Source organism: Simochromis diagramma, unplaced genomic scaffold, assembly GCF_900408965.1.
Source record: "Simochromis diagramma unplaced genomic scaffold, fSimDia1.1 OVJJ01000685.1, whole genome shotgun sequence".
Taxonomy (NCBI): Eukaryota; Metazoa; Chordata; class Actinopteri; order Cichliformes; family Cichlidae; genus Simochromis; species Simochromis diagramma.
In genome coordinates, this window is record NW_024387477.1 from 17477142 (window position 1) to 17492907 (window position 15766).

General features: G+C 40.7%; 1 protein-coding gene across 4 annotated transcripts in view; it reads right to left on the reverse strand.

The window, feature by feature from the left end:
- The window catches only part of wu:fb13g09 (multidrug resistance-associated protein 5), a 30106-nt gene extending 15122 nt beyond the window's left edge, over positions 1–14984 (reverse strand). The window contains exons 1-14 of one of the 4 annotated variants that reach the window (XM_040015951.1): positions 14856–14984; positions 14639–14685; positions 11831–12019; positions 11161–11316; positions 6132–6279; positions 5048–5281; positions 4558–4731; positions 3501–3648; positions 2419–2567; positions 1883–1990; positions 803–1147; positions 531–602; positions 204–328; positions 39–111 (exon numbers count right to left, since the gene is read on the reverse strand). In XM_040015951.1, the coding sequence (XP_039871885.1) occupies positions 39–111; positions 204–328; positions 531–602; positions 803–1147; positions 1883–1990; positions 2419–2567; positions 3501–3648; positions 4558–4731; positions 5048–5281; positions 6132–6279; positions 11161–11316; positions 11831–12009 (1911 nt within the window). In that variant the 5' untranslated portion in view covers positions 12010–12019; positions 14639–14685; positions 14856–14984. The other 3 variants (XM_040015952.1, XM_040015950.1, XM_040015953.1) reach the window with 3 other exon arrangements.
- Between the last annotated feature and the right edge of the window lie 782 nt (positions 14985–15766).

The following is a 15766-nucleotide window of genomic DNA, read 5'->3' on the forward strand; positions in this document are numbered from 1 at the left end:
TCGGAGCTGACATTTTGTTAAAAAGAAGCAACAGATACCTCTGTCATGTCTCCATATGGGAGCTCTGCAATGTCTGGGAGTAAACAGCACGCCTCCAGCACTGCACTGTATCTAATGTGGAAACAAATATGCAAAGTTAGGGATAAATTTGCAGGTTTAGCGCTTTTTTACTTATAACACGGTTATACAGTACTTATTCTTACTTGTCTGGGTTATACTTATTTCCAAACAAGATATTTTCCCTGAGAGAATCGTTTAGGATCCAGGCTTGTTGGGACACATATGCGAAGCCACCGCTGACAGCAACTTTTCCTTCTAACAGAGTCATCTAAAACACAAAGGCAGAAGGTAGGGAGCAGAGAAAACAGTTGAAAAAGTCCTTTTCAGATTGCAGGTTATACTGTGACATTGTGTGTGACTGAAAACTTCAGCAAGAAAAGCTGTCCTTGTTGTTATTCATGAGTTATTCTGGGTTATCTGAAGAGGAAATCTAAAGTGAGCATCTAGTTGAGCATTCACTCGAATCTCACCTGTCCCAGCAGAGCAGACAGAAGAGAGCTCTTTCCACTCCCGACACCTCCACAGATTCCAACCAGCGACCCCTAGTAGCAGTGGCAAAATAGAGAACATTCTCTAATGCTACCAAAGTAGCCTTGTAGGAATCACTGTTTAAAACGATCTTTACTTTATACCCTTTTGTCATGTTTAATATGAGTATTCACCACTGTAAGTAACATGTATGGAAGGACTACAACTGAGAAAAAGCATAATTAATCGACTTGATATGTGTTTGTGGTGTTACCTTCTTTATACGCAGGTTAATTTGGTGCAGGGTCTTGTGCAGTGGGGGGCGTATGCTTTGAGTGGAGGAGACGGTGCTTTGTGGACTCTCCTGCTCCATATTTGTGAGGAGACTTTGCACATTGGGGTTTTCCTTGTTTCCTTTGTCATCCTCTGTGGAAATGTACAAGCTAAGCTTTTCCCTTCGCAGCACATGCTTCATTACTCCTCGCTTCTTGGGAGCCGGGTTTGGCTTTTTGCCTTTTGCCTTTTCCCAAGCCAGCGTGGCAACCTGAAATTCTACGGCGTTGCCAGGATCCTCCATTTTTTCTACAACCTCCTCTCTGTCATCCATCGTGAAGAGCCTCTGTGGAGTCAAACGTAGTGGGATAGATTATAGACAACACGCATTGTGATGACCAGTTTAATAGTTACTTAAATATTTTAGTGCTTGAAAAACAAAAGTGCAGTTTAATCCTTTTTTAAAAACATGTTTACATGTGGCAAACAGGTTAAGTACTACGGAAACGGAAAAAATAAAGAAACGACTGTAAATAAAAAAAATATGACTTGAAATACAGAAAACCCAAGGATAAATCTAATGATCAGAAGGTCGGGGGTTCAAATCCACTGAACGGCTACCCTGAGGTACCCCTGGGCAAGGTACCGTCCCTACACACTGCTCTCCAGTCACTGAATTGGTGGCTGCTCACTGCTTTACTGAGTGAATGGGTTAAATGCAGAGAGTACTTTCACTACAGGGGATTAATAAAGTATATTTAAAAAAAAAAAAAGCTTTTTACTTAGCTTTGTATTTATCACGTGTTTGGAAAACAGCAAAAAATGTCAGATGTGATACGTGAATAGGCTAAAAACTGCTTCCCCACTGACACACTATGTGAGTTTAATTTAGTGTGTGACCTCTAAAAAAAGGTACTTATTCTGAGAAGTGATATGGATTATTAAGTTCATGTGTGCTTTATCAACCTTGACATCTTAAAATACTATTAAGACATGAAGACATCAACAGCTACATCACTATTCTTTACATGAAACATTATCATTTATCCACTTTTACAAGACACCAGTCCGTCTTTCTCACCTGAAATCTTTTGACTGCAACAGAAGCCTCTGATAGTGACCTCACCGCCAGTGGTGTGACTTTCAGGGCAAAGGTCATAGCATTGAAAACTGCAACCACAGTGAAAGCCTGAGGTGGGATGTGTAGAGACGGAGACAGTTATACTCAATAATTTATTTATATTCATGAAGTTTGACTTTAAAATGTGTACATGTGCTCGTCATGACCAGAGACTTGGTGGGCACCTTAAAAGTTACACGATTTAAATAAATATGCAGTCAACATGCTGACTACGGATGGGTGACAAATTATAGGAAAACCACACCATAGTGCTTCAGTTTTGGACAACATTTATTAATGATTTAGCCAGGGGACCATCCATGCCCCAATTTGTCCCTTAGATTTTTTTGTCTTGTTGCCATTTTGATCTGAAAATCAGAATCCTCTGGGCTCAGTACTTTTATACATACCACAAAGCATAATTGTCATTCATTGTCTTTATGATTTGTTTTTCCTATTTTCTTGTCACACACTGGTAGATTTTTATATATAAATACCTCAGCTGCGGTTAGGTCATAACCTAAGGCCATATGTAAGGAGAAAGTGCACACGCTTGCGAGCACCACAGTGATAGGAGACAATCCCACTGTTATGCTCTGGACGTTCCCGGCCCTCTCTAGTATGCTCCTCTCTTCTAACCGCACTTCTGTCGAGGAGATCAGAAAGACAGAGATGATAAATAACCAAGGACAGACACAAAGAATGCGAATGTGACGTAAGGGTCGAGTGAAAGTGTTGGCCAGCCAATCCACACCACAGAGTCACTCACCAAAATAGCAAGCACACAAAAATAGATACAAGAGAGGACAAGAGACTCGCTCTTCAAAGGGGCTCCAAAAGCTGGTGATCCTTGAAAACTTTTCAAGTCCAATTCCTGAATCCTGACCCTCTCGTCTATGTTTGCATATCCCGTTTGCACGGGCTCGTTTAGTCACTTCATTGTCCTTATTCCCCATTGGGATGTGTGTGTTCTTGCATAAACTACAAAGGAGGAGTCATCGGCACAATTGCTGACTGTAAATTTGGAATGACATTGTAACTCTTAAGACTCATTCACCAATGAATGCCAATTAATTATTGTTATTATAGCAGGTAATCACAAGACAGCAATGAAAGTGAGACCCAGCTGGCTAATTTGCAGCAGATTAAATGGGGAAAATGATGCTTATCCATGACCTAGAGCAAGGACCTCATGAGAAAAGGCCATCGCTTAGTCATGAATAAGTAGAGCAGCCTTGACAGCCATTTAAGGTATCATAGGGCCCCAAACACTTTGCAAATTAATCTTGAAGCGCAGGGATTGAAAGTGCCTTTGATTATAGACAATGGCACACTTAAACAGGGCAGGTTAATGGAAATGGATTAAGGGGCAGGGTTATCATGCCAGTTTGCTACGAGGACAAGCCTACTTTTAGGTGATAAACCGCTCATTTAGTGACTAATTTGCATGAGTAAAAGATGTTCAAGTGAAGTGACACTTTATTCTCAAAAATGCTGACCTGCACAAAGTTCTCAGGTCTTCACCACATTCAAGAAATGAGCACTGGATATATTGCTGAGTCACATGACTGCCACTCACTGCGAATGTTTTTTGCAAAGGCATCTTCCCAACAATACATCTTGATGAACTTTATGCAGCCCAAGATCTCGTTCATCAGCCTCACGCGCTGGTCGCTGACTGCCACACACTTTTTGCGGAAATATGCCGTCAACCTCGATGCAAGCATCTGTCCAGACAGGAACGGGGGAAATGATGACAGGAGAAATAAGTGGCGGGGGAGGAAATGAAAGCAGACATAATCACATTAACTGTGCTGCAGGCCTGTCCCGGAGACCAGAGTGATAAACGCCTTCCCCATCAATAGCAGGGTCTCTAGCTGTCAGACTACAGCTCAGACTGAGTGTAATTTGAAAACAACAGTTAGAAAGTTGACAGGCGACTGATAGCCACAGAGTTATGATGCTTTTAAAAAGTGTCTGTTTGGCTCTCCAATAATCTAAATTAACTTAAAGACTTTAATGACGTTACGATTTCTGTCTTCAACTAAGAATGAATCAGCAATAATAAACTCTCTGCTGAGTAATCTTTGGTAAAACTTTTTGAAACTGCTATAATTACATTATCTTAAAGTGGACCTATTACATCATTTTCTCTCATATCGATGAACTGTCATACTGATGGACGCTCATATTAAACATCACCAAAATTTTAAATCATGTCAATTTATGTACACGTAATCCACATAAGCCAAAATGCTTCAGTCTGCCCTAAACGCTCCATTTCAATTTCTTCTGCTGCTGGATTTGTTTGTCAAAGAGAGCAGATATTCCTAATACGGTCATCTAAAGCACACCACTCTGTCTTTAAAAAAAAGTTGGCTTACAGGGAGGATGGGAGAAAAGGAGAAAAACAGCTTGCTTCAGACAGAGAAGGAATAGAGGTGCTGCAACGAGGCACAGCACAAGATAAATAAGCAGTTTTTTGAACCGTGACTCATGCAAGTCTAGCAGAGTCCAGGAATAAAAAATAAGGAGCCGGAAATCAGCATAAAAGGTCCACTTTAAAAAGAATGACAGACAGATAACCATGTTTTCCATTCTTTGCCTCTGGTTAGATGTTATAGTGAAAGCCGTACCATGACAGGGTAAATGATGATGAAAATGGATGACCCCATCAGAGCCGTGGGGCCCAGGAAGAATGCAGTGTAAGATAGACCCAGTATTCCCACAAGTGGCCCTCCAGCCAGAAGGCAGCCCATACACACTGCTTCATAGAGCCGCTGGCCATCACTGGAGCAGATGTTGATCAGCTGGGTAGAGAGAGACAGTGATTTACATAAAGTACTGCTTCAAAATTCCTCCAAATATTACTACAAAAACAGTTTTATGAATACAGTTATCCTTATTCCCACATTCACTTGTTGGACAATGATTCCTCTTAAGCTGAGTAATGACTAATCTTAGACAGCCTCCCCTCCCTCAGGCTATGGGATTTGTCGAAATCTAAGCAGGACTGGTGTAAGAGCAGAAATTAAATCCATCTCAATCATCTGCATGTGGTGCCCTGCAGCGAGGGATGATTTCTTTAATATGAAGAGGAGTTCCCTCCAGGGTTACAACACCTACCTCGCCCGGACTGATGTCTTTAGTGCTGCGCAGGCGGAGGATCTTGTGGAAGGCCAGGGTAAGAGTGGCCCCACGGAGGCGTGCTGCAGTGCGGTAATTGACGCCCCACATGAGTCCCAGAGACCAGGAGCGCATCAGTTCCATGAGGAAGAGCCCGGCTGCCAGAGACAGGCCATACCACACAGAGCTCTCTGAGCTCTGGGAATACTCCAGCAGAGATTTAACCAGGATAGCCTGCCCACATAGAGTGACAGAAAGGAAAGAGTGAGGAAAGAAGGAAAGCACAGAGAACAACAAGGACAGAGATAACGTAGGAGACAGAATAAAAACAAGCAGAAACACAGGAAATATTTCATATATAACTTGATTAAAAGTGGACAAAATAAAATATGACAAAATGCATTTTTAAGCAATATTTTTGCTCGCCTGGATAAGTAAAATTAGTCAGTAACTCATTCCACAGCAGAAAGAATACATACAACATTGCAAATCATTAAATGCACTAAAGAGGAAAAAATCACATAAGAATGTGCGACAAATGCGTCATTGTCTAAGAACTAAATCCAGTTAATGCTATTAGTTGTGGGTACAGGAATCACACAGTATGCACATAAGACATCAAAAGAAACAGCTTGGAGCAAAAGGAACAATGAAAGTCACTCAGACATGCCACAGACTTAGAACTTCAAACATAATTACCCTTCAGTTTTCAGTTTTCTGATAAGGAATGTTTAGAAATATTCACACTTTGAGTTTGTTCTCCGACAATCATCTGAGAGCTGTTTTGGCAGGGAATCTAAAGCTACAAGTGTGCCACATAAAAAGCCCTGCGCATATCTGGACCAAAGTGTGACTGGGTACAAAACAGCTAATCTATGGTATTAATATGACTCTCAGTATCTAAGGCTTTGTAATCTCCCAGTATGTTTTCATTTCAATTTCCAGACCAGCATGAAACAGGATAAAGTGATTTTCTGAAAATACATGGACTTGAGGCTCCAAGCCAGCGACCATGCTGAAAGGCGTTTTAGCTGAATCAGCAAAAAAAATATAAAAGGCAAAGAAGGATTTAGACTGTACTCACAGGCCCAACAAAGCCGGCCACCATTGTGAGAAGCAGGGAGAATACGGCCACCAGCGTACGGGTTTGGCAGAACCTCCAGAAGACTCTTGTCAGGGATGCCCCCTCTCGCCCGCTTCGTTTGAGCTCCTCGTGCCACAAATGTTCAAGCCTGGAACCAAAACCCAGGATCACAAATAGTGACAAACTATAGGAGTGCACAGTTCAGCCAAACATGAGTCCATTCTCACTAAACTAAATATATATAACTCTCTAACGGCTTCCCCTTTGTTCACGCATCAGTGCTATCCAATGTGGTGGTAAAGAGCCCAAAAGTTTCTTGGATATTTTTTTCTTTAATTGGATAAAATCAGCACTTCCCAAAATAGAGGATAAAAACAGTATAGAAGGCAATCAATGCAATCAAAAACCCCCAAAGACAACTGAAGATAGCTAGGGTGATAATAGTATAAAGGTGACCTACAATATACAATCACGCTTCACATAATCGCACTGAGAAAGGTACCACCAAACATGTTAAAGATGTGCTAATGCACTTTTATTGCTGTATAATGCCATTTGAAGTGGGTAAATATCTTGTTGGCCAAATGCATCACGGCTAATGACTCTATAAAGCAGCAGTCGAGCAGCTGCAGAAAGTAATTAACGCCCTAACGACTTTATTAAAAACGTATCAGAGATAGACACAGCATTATACCCGCTACACTCTTGCACGGCCTGGTAATTGCTACTTGAAGTCAAATGGTGCTAAATCTAAGGAATTGCAATTATTTGCACTCCAAATGCTGCAGAGACACAGTTTGATTCATAGAAAGTTAGACTAGTGTTCCTAAATCCAATCAAAGAACCAAGCGAGGAATAGCAAATTAAACTGGAAGAGATTTTTTAAGCACCCCCTCATTACTGTCCAAAATGAATATACAACTGTGGTCAGAAGATTACAGATAACTTGGGAGTTTTAATGATTTTAATGAGTTTGAACTGTTCTTTTTCCACGGTGGAACGATTTTAAAGCATTACTTTAGAAAGCAAGAACTGGTTGCACAAGTATGAATTTATAATGGATTTAATCCACACGGGGACAAAAGTATACATACAGGCTAAAATGTGCACATACATAGCATTTGTGTGACAGGACTGGCCAATATTCAAAACAATGAGAAAGTCCAAGGAACTCAGTCAAGATCTATGAAGGGAAATTGTAGATTTACACGAGCGGGGGAGGTCTCTCTGAGCCATTTCTAAACAGCTGCCATCATATTTATATGCACGATGAGCACACGCAAACTTCTGATCGCACAAATCCAAAGTCATGTGTATTTAGAAATACCATATTAGAGCTCATGTGCGTACATGTAGCTACATATAAATGAAAAGGAGAACAGCGGGGCAACAGTGCGGGCTGTAAAGCAGGAATTATTTGCTTTCGAACAGGAGTGAAATGTTCCTGACAGCCATCGTTTCAGCATGCCAGATGGCACGCAAAGCTGATGTTGCAGGAGTGTGTTTGAACAGCACACAGCATTCAAGGTTCGCACCTCACTGAGCAACCAACAAGTGTCAACTCTCCCAGGGTGCCTTTCCAATTTCCTGTGCTGTGCTTTTGCATCTCCATTCTGTAAATGTTCTTGCTATGTAAACTGTGACAGACACCCACCCAGTGGCTTTGTGCTCTTTTGCTGCTTCCCGTGTCTGCTTCTTTTTAACATACACAAAGCAGCACAAAAACTCTCAGCCCTGAGCCATGATCTTTAAACAGAACAAGCATTACTGGCAACCTACGCAGTTGTCACCAGATACAAGAGTGAACTTCCTCAAATAGTCGCTCTCCTTTTTACTGCTGAGTCACAGCAGCAATGGAAAAAAACACTGGTTTTACTTTCCCTGAGTAGCACAAATAATAAGCTTAATGTAAAACATTTAGGTTCATTCATAGAATCAGAGCGTCTTTACGAGGCATTTCCCAAGCTGTAGCTTGGCCTTTTATCTCACGGTCTGCCCCAGCCTGCCTCCTGTCAGTGACAGCTAATGGATGAGACAGGGAGACACTGTGCATTGCAGGTACACACTTAATGCCATTATTGTCTAAGAGAGGCACAAATTCTCACGGTAATCTGTAATCCCAGCCATTCTTAGCAACACTCCCCTGCCTTTATCCCATCACATCGTTCCTGTATTGTAAACAGACACAGGATGTTCATCAGTTAAGTCTCAAGGTATAGCTTAACTATGTGCTGCACAAACACACAAAACGGTACATAATTATGAATACTAAAACGACAGCATAACAGCTGTATCACTCCAAAAACCCTGACTAATAACACCGAATGAAACGTGAACTTGCATTTTCTGTTTTCGTCACAATTAATCTCACTAGGTTTAACAAAAGGGCTTCTCGATATTTATTTTAAAAAGACAACCCTGTCCCACGAGACTGAAACAGGCTTGTACAGTTACATATCATATCAGTGGAATCCATCCTCAAACAGCTCCACAGGATACTCTGGACAAATAACACAATCTCAGCTCAGGGTTGCAGCACAAAGAGAATCTACTTGTACGAGTGACCGAAGCACATTTTAACCAAGAATGGATTAGCAACTCTCCTCCACAACTTCACTAGATGTTAATTAGCAATTTGAATATTTGAAAATTAGTAACTTCATTTTCACTCCTTCAGCTAAAGCATCAGAGCATATAATGAAGATGCCAGTCATGTGCAGTGAGCTGACAGCATGTTACTTAAAATGATGACACTGGCATTACTCAACACTTATAAAGAAACCAGGCAGCACGGTGGTTCGCACTGTTGCCGCACAGCAAGAAGGTCCTGAGTTCAATTCCACCATCAGGTCTTTCTGTGTGGAGTTTGCATGTTCTCCCCGTGTCTGCGTGGGTTCTCTCCGGGTACTCCGGCTTCCTCCCACCGTCCAAAGACATGCAGCTTGTGGGGATAGGTTAATTGGAAAATCCAAAATTGCCATTAGGTGTGAAAGTGAGTGCGAATGGTTGTCTGTCCCTGTGTGTTGGCCCTGCGACAGACTGGCGACCTGTCCAGGGTGTACCCCGCCTCTCGCCCTATGACAGCTGGGATAGGCTCCAGCGCCCCCCGCGACTCGAAAAAACTGTATAAATTAATGTTGTTACACCGAACCAAAAAAAAAGGGTGACTCTGTTATTCATTTCTTGTTGAGAGACAGGGCCCATGTTAGTGCCAAAAAGGGGCTGTTCAGGCTGCCTGCCAGGTTTCATTTGGGTTCATTTATGTCTGTGCCCTCTCGGCTGTCCTTGTGGTACCGGTGCCTTTTGAAATCCATTTTACAGACCATCCAGTTAATCTATGCTATAGGTTAGGCTACTAAAACTGTAGTTTTGTGCATATGTATCAACCTATAATGCAGCCATTTGCAAATCTCATGAATCCATATTTTATTTGCAGCTGGTTGTAGAGAACATATCAACTACTTGAACTGAGAAAATGTGCCAATTCACAAAAACATATTAGCTTATTTTGAATTCGACGGCAGCAGCACGTCTCAAAAGAGTCGGGGAGGGGTCAACAAAAGGTTAGAAGAGTAAGTGGTGCTAAAAAGAGAAGGCTCAATAACACGACTGGTTATACAAAGAGCATCTTAGAGAGGCCGTTTCATAAAAGCAAAGACAGGCAAAGTTTCACAGTCTGCAAAAAATAAAAAATATCACATCTACAACTTGTGGAACAATATCAGAATAACATGAATAAGTGTTAATAAGTCGTATTTATGTTAACATAAATAAATGTTAACATAAATAACAAAAAAAGATAAACGGGTTAGGTTTTGTTGGAAGAATTTGACAAGATTTTTTATTTCACCCTCTCAGAAATCTCAGGCTTAAGAGGGCTAACCTCCCTGTCAACTACTATCACCTATCTCTAAAGTACTACCGTGTCTTTTCATCATCTTGTTATTAAAGACTATTGAAGGGGGATAAAAGACACTTTAATTGAAAAATTCCTCTAATGAGTAAGTCTATATATTTTGGGTATACACCTCTAGACTAGATAAAAGAGATAAGAACTTAATGAAACTACTGGTGGCTGGTAGAAAGACTAGGAAGGAGAGCCCAACATCTAATATATGAATGGAAATCACAATGTTCATTGACAAACTGGACAAGCATTTCTCAGTTATACATCTGAACAATTTGTTTTACACTGGGAAATATTGGTCAGCTCTGTGACGCCCTGTAGACCTGGTATTGTTTTTGAACATCTATAACTACATTGTACTGACCAGTCGAAACCTTCCTGCTTGTTCAAAGTTGTTTCTCTTGTTTCTTTTTTTCCTTTGTATATATGTTGCATATGTAGTCTTGGATGTTAATAATAATACAAAGAAGAAGAAAAGATGAAGAAAAAGAAAATGGCAGATCCATTTAACAGGAGTTTGTTCTGCAGTAGTTTCCAACACTCTGTCTGTGACCCTCATTCTCACTCTCTTTGTTAATGACGACATAAATCTTGAATAAGGCTATAATTTTGTGCAATGACGCTGCAAATTTTAGTAAATGCTGTTTCATAAAGGAGTGAACAGCACATTTGATGCTGGGTAAATACAGCCAGCTAGATATACTAGCCTGTATTTACCGCAGTGCTATGCTACACAGATGACTGATTTAAAATAATTCCCAGATTGTTGACTGTAAAGAAAGAAAGTAGAAGAAACAGTTTGGCTCATCAAAACTCAATATTAATATGTTATACAATATGCAGTGTCTGTGTAAACAGCATATTACAGTTTTGCTTTGTGATTTCACTCAAAAGTCCCTTTTTTTTTAAAAGAGGGGACAGTTCCCATATATTAAATTTCTCTGTTATAAAGAAAACGTAAAAATCTAACACCGTCAAATAACTCCTACCTCACCTTTTTATTTCATGCCTCACCAGGTTCCAGTATTGTGGGAATACTGTGTTTCAACAATAAATAGAGTCTTCCCAACACCGCAGGTCCCTTTCATCAGGCAAACCTCAGCTTTGGCACAATTACCTCACCTTTGGCAGTTGACTGCAGAGGCTTCGTGGCAAGACAGTCCCCACACATCATCTATAGACAAGCTGGACGCCTTGTAGGCTTTCACTGCCAGCGGCGAGAGCCAGTGCAGAGTCATAAATGAGAAGAGGCCAGCATTATCGACTGGATGCTGGTGCCTGGAATAGAGTGGAAGACGTGGAAATAGGTGAGATGTATAAAAGCACAGGTACACACACAGAGGCGCTATGCTGGGGGAACAGACAGACATAGGTTTTCTGAGAAATAATCGGTGCCTTTGACTCGCCAGAGTCAATGAAAGGTGAATCATGCCGGCTGTGTTTGGATAGTAATTTACACGCTCTTCACAGAAATCTAAGAGTGCAGCGAAAAGAAAAAGAAGTTGTGGGGGGGGGGGTTATCAGTGGGTATATGCTCAGACATGGCACTGTGCTGCTGGAGGATATGTTGCAAGCCCTTATCATGGCCTCAGGCTACACCCGAATAGTCAGCACATTAGGGAGGGGCCAAACAGAGCAAATGTGTACTCCAGAGTCTGTGTGTATCTTCACACTTCAACATACACCAACATCTTCACACTGTAGGAGCTTAAAACCGTCTCTGCCTTTATGTTCTCATTCATCTCTCTCGCTACCAGAGTCATCAAATACAATTAAAGTCGATTTTGTTTACTTGTGCCTTATCCTGAAGGGCTTTAAAAGCTGAAGGCTTTTCCTGTAGCGTCCTGGCCTCTTTGGCCCCCTCTCCAATGAAGCCTCTGCTTCCTCTTCCTCCAGTTCTGGCAGCGGTTGCAGAGAGGGCAGTGACAGACCCTCTACACACCCGGCTGCTTCCAGTGCATCAGGGAACATGTTGGGCCCTCTGAGGAGAAAAGAGCATTGTGGACAACTATTTCTATTTATTTACACCAAGTTGTTACATATGAAAGAGACACAGTAACTGATCAATAGTACAAAACCCCCAAACATTGTTATATAATATATCCAGACACAGTCATTCATTTTTGTGCACTGTAGTACACATTTAGTTTTTGCTTGCATCACTCACACTCTACATGCCACTCTGCTGAGTCCTGATGTTTCTTAGAGAGGACAACAGTAGCTTTAAAATGATGTCACATGTAAGCATGATGTCACATGTAAGCATGATATCTACATTTAAAATATGTTTTTAAACTCAGATTTTGATTAATTTTCAAAAACAAACATCTAGTAAGTAATTTGAGGGGGTTTTCAGACCTAAGCTTATTTAGTTTCACAGAGGAAATGACTCATTTATTAATGTGTACTCTGGTGCACGTCAGGACTTTGTACTTAAATTTATTTCACTTTTTTCTAGTAGACAACTCTTTGACAGAGGCAGAAAGAATTCTTAACAAAATCATTGAGGGAGATTCAGACATAGATCTTTCAGAAGATGAGGGTCATATGAGCCAGATAGGAGAGGGTGAGAACCCAGGAGGAGCCACACAAACATTATCAAGATGCAGTGGCGGATGTAATGGAGAACGACACAGGGTCAGCTGGAATCTGCCATCATCCTATCTGGTCCAAAACCAGCATGTAGGAGAATCAGGAATTTTTGATTTTGAGTGAAAAAAGTACGGGTAACGTGCAGAAATGTCTTCCAGTAAATTGATTTAACTTATAAAGATGGTGTAAATGTGTTGTAAGTGAACTATATCGGATATTGGAGTATCTAAATTTTATTTTGCTAAATAATTTTCCATTATCTTAGGTTTATGACTTTGTTGGAAGAATGCAGAATTGGAGATGATGGTACCCTAATGACACTTAATGACTGGAGCCCACAGCAGTATTTCCAGCAGTAAAAACTAATTCAGGACTTGTCCTTGTTGACCAACCAGCGTATGGTACAGGATTCAGGGTGTCGTTTAAACACAGCACCAGAAGAAACCAATAGCTTTTTAGGAATCTCAGTGTACATTGCATGCCAATGTACTGGGCTGCCAAAATAAGAGTCGCAGTTATGGCTGATTCCATGACATGTGGTCATTTCTACAAGATCAGGTCTTCGTTGAAAGTAGTCGATGAGCTGCCAGAAAATGAGGAAAAAAAAGGATCTCCTGGGGAAAGTCAGACCACTTCTAAAGAGAGTCCTTCAAGGTTGCCTCAATCTGCCCAGCCCAACAAAGGTCTGTATGATGAACAGGGACAAATATATGAACAAGACCTGAATAATACCAGTGATGAAGAGTTCTCTCTAGAAATCAAGAAAAGGATTGAATTTTGTTAGTTTCACATTCGTGATCAATGAACTCCCCTTGTGCACTGTAGTGCACATGTTGTAACATTTTAATAAAAGTAGTTAAAAACAAAATTGTTTTTGCAATGTGTTTTTTACCAACCCAACACTTGATTTATATGGAAAAAATCAAAATACCTTTTTTCCATATAAATCTCAGGAGGATATAACATATGTTAATGTTTGAGGATTTTGTTAGCAGTTTTGCTTGATTATAGCATTATCAAAACCTCTGGAGTTTCCTTATGGCTTATAACATATGGTGAGTGTTTTGCTGAATCGTCCCCTGAGACACAGATAGGCTCGAGAATCACCTTGCTCATAGGTCACAGCCCCTCTCTGGTGTACAACTAAAGTGCTTATCTATTTAAAGACAACCTGCCAGCAGCCCCAGGAGCTCGGGAACAGACATCTGAGCTGTCGGTGTGTCCACACACCGTCACTGATCCCTTGTATGGCAAACCTCCATGACAAGGTCAGCTTGACCTGTGCCAAGAGACTCACCAGAGACCGTGGTAGATAGTGAGATTCAATACAGTGCATACCGAAGGTGCATAACAGAGTTGCATAACAAAAAGTAACAACATGTTGTAACTCCTAATGTAAAAGTATGATGTGAACCTAACTCTGAGTTCAGGAAAAACAGAAAAAAAAGTCCTCCATGCCTCAGTCATGTGAAGTTTGTCATATGGCTGTGAAGTTTCAAAGCTCTCTTTAGGGGAAAGGCTGCACGCTTTTAGTTTAAAATATAAACCTTTGCAGCCTGCATTCAAAGAGCTCCTGGAGCAAAACAAAGAAGGTTCAGACTAAATATGCTGGATAGTTGTTTAACTTGTTAGTCAGGTTTCAGCTGGGACAACAAAATCATAAACATGCATGAGAGAAGTCATTTTGCAGCTTTCATTTTACCAAAACATAAACACATAAAGTTCACATATCAACTAAAAAGTAGCAAAGACACAAAGAAAAGTAGAAATTAGAGGCAGAGAAGTTAATAACTGGAGTTACGGTAAACATAATGTCTGATATTAGAATAGACACACTTACACACTTTGCCCTTAAATTCCTTGATGACTTTATCAAAAATCAATACTTTTAAAACACAGCCTCCCTCTAAACAGGCATTTAATTATAGAGATCCCGCAGAAGATCATATGTTCCTGTTACTGGTGTGGAAACAGAGGGATTAATTTATGTTTTCACTGTGACACTTACTTTTAAGTCCTCCTTGGTCAGGTCAGTACAGATCTCAGATGCTGTGCCTATAAGCAAGAACCAGAGAAGAAGAAGATTCTAACGACCATGGTATCTCTTCTCTAACTTTTGTCATTTCATTAAAGTCTAAACTCCGCACAGACACATCTTCCTCATCTGCGGAGCTGCGCTCGGATGAATACACGTTTAGGAAACATGGGAAACTTTAGCGCCTCACGTGTATGAAATGCGTGCTGCTTTCTCCCGGCATTAACTGAAGCTACCTCCTTTTGCCGTCACACGGAGCCCCGAGGGGAGAGGAATTCCCGATAACGCTCTTATGTCACACGGTCTCCACCAACCGCTGACAGAGCTTAGCGGTCACCCTAGTAACGGGGATAACAACGAGGAAGTGCACACAGCAGGGAGGGGCGGGTCCACAGAGGATATTTTTAAACAGGCGGAAGAAGGCTGCATTTTAATTGGTTGCTAGGTTGTTAGGCATTGGGAGGGCCGCTCTGCTGTGATTGGTTATGACTTCATTGGTCATATTTGGCTCGCCCGGTTCTCGTTACCGCTCAAAGTGCACCATACATACTGTCCGTCCCTTCATCGGAAGGCTTTCTTTGCACAATCATCAAAATGTAGACAGTTTTCTAATGGATCATTCGGCGCCCACGTGAGCTTCAAATGACTTTCATTTTTTTTAAAAGTCCAGGTTAGAGAAATGTCCTAGAGAGATAATAAATATAATAAAGAAATAATAATATGTGAGTGACCCCATCAGGTATTTCTTACTTTTTCAGAAGGGAATGGGCTTTTTAGTTATATCAGATATAAAATGATAGATCACCCTCAATAAACACGAAGCAATAATTCTGAGTAAATTTGCGACTGAGATATATAAAATTAATGGTTGATATATATTAAAGAAAATGTGCTCGGTATAAACTGAATGTACACCATTCGAGCAGATTTCATTTGAACAGATTCCATTAAATATAACATGGTACAAAATTACATGGAAAATTTACATGCAATTAAAATAGTGAAAGTTTGGGCAGAATTTTTTTGAATGCATGTGGCAAGATTATTAATATTAATAATCTTCTAAATTATGGCCACTATTTAAAAAAGAAATAAATCTAT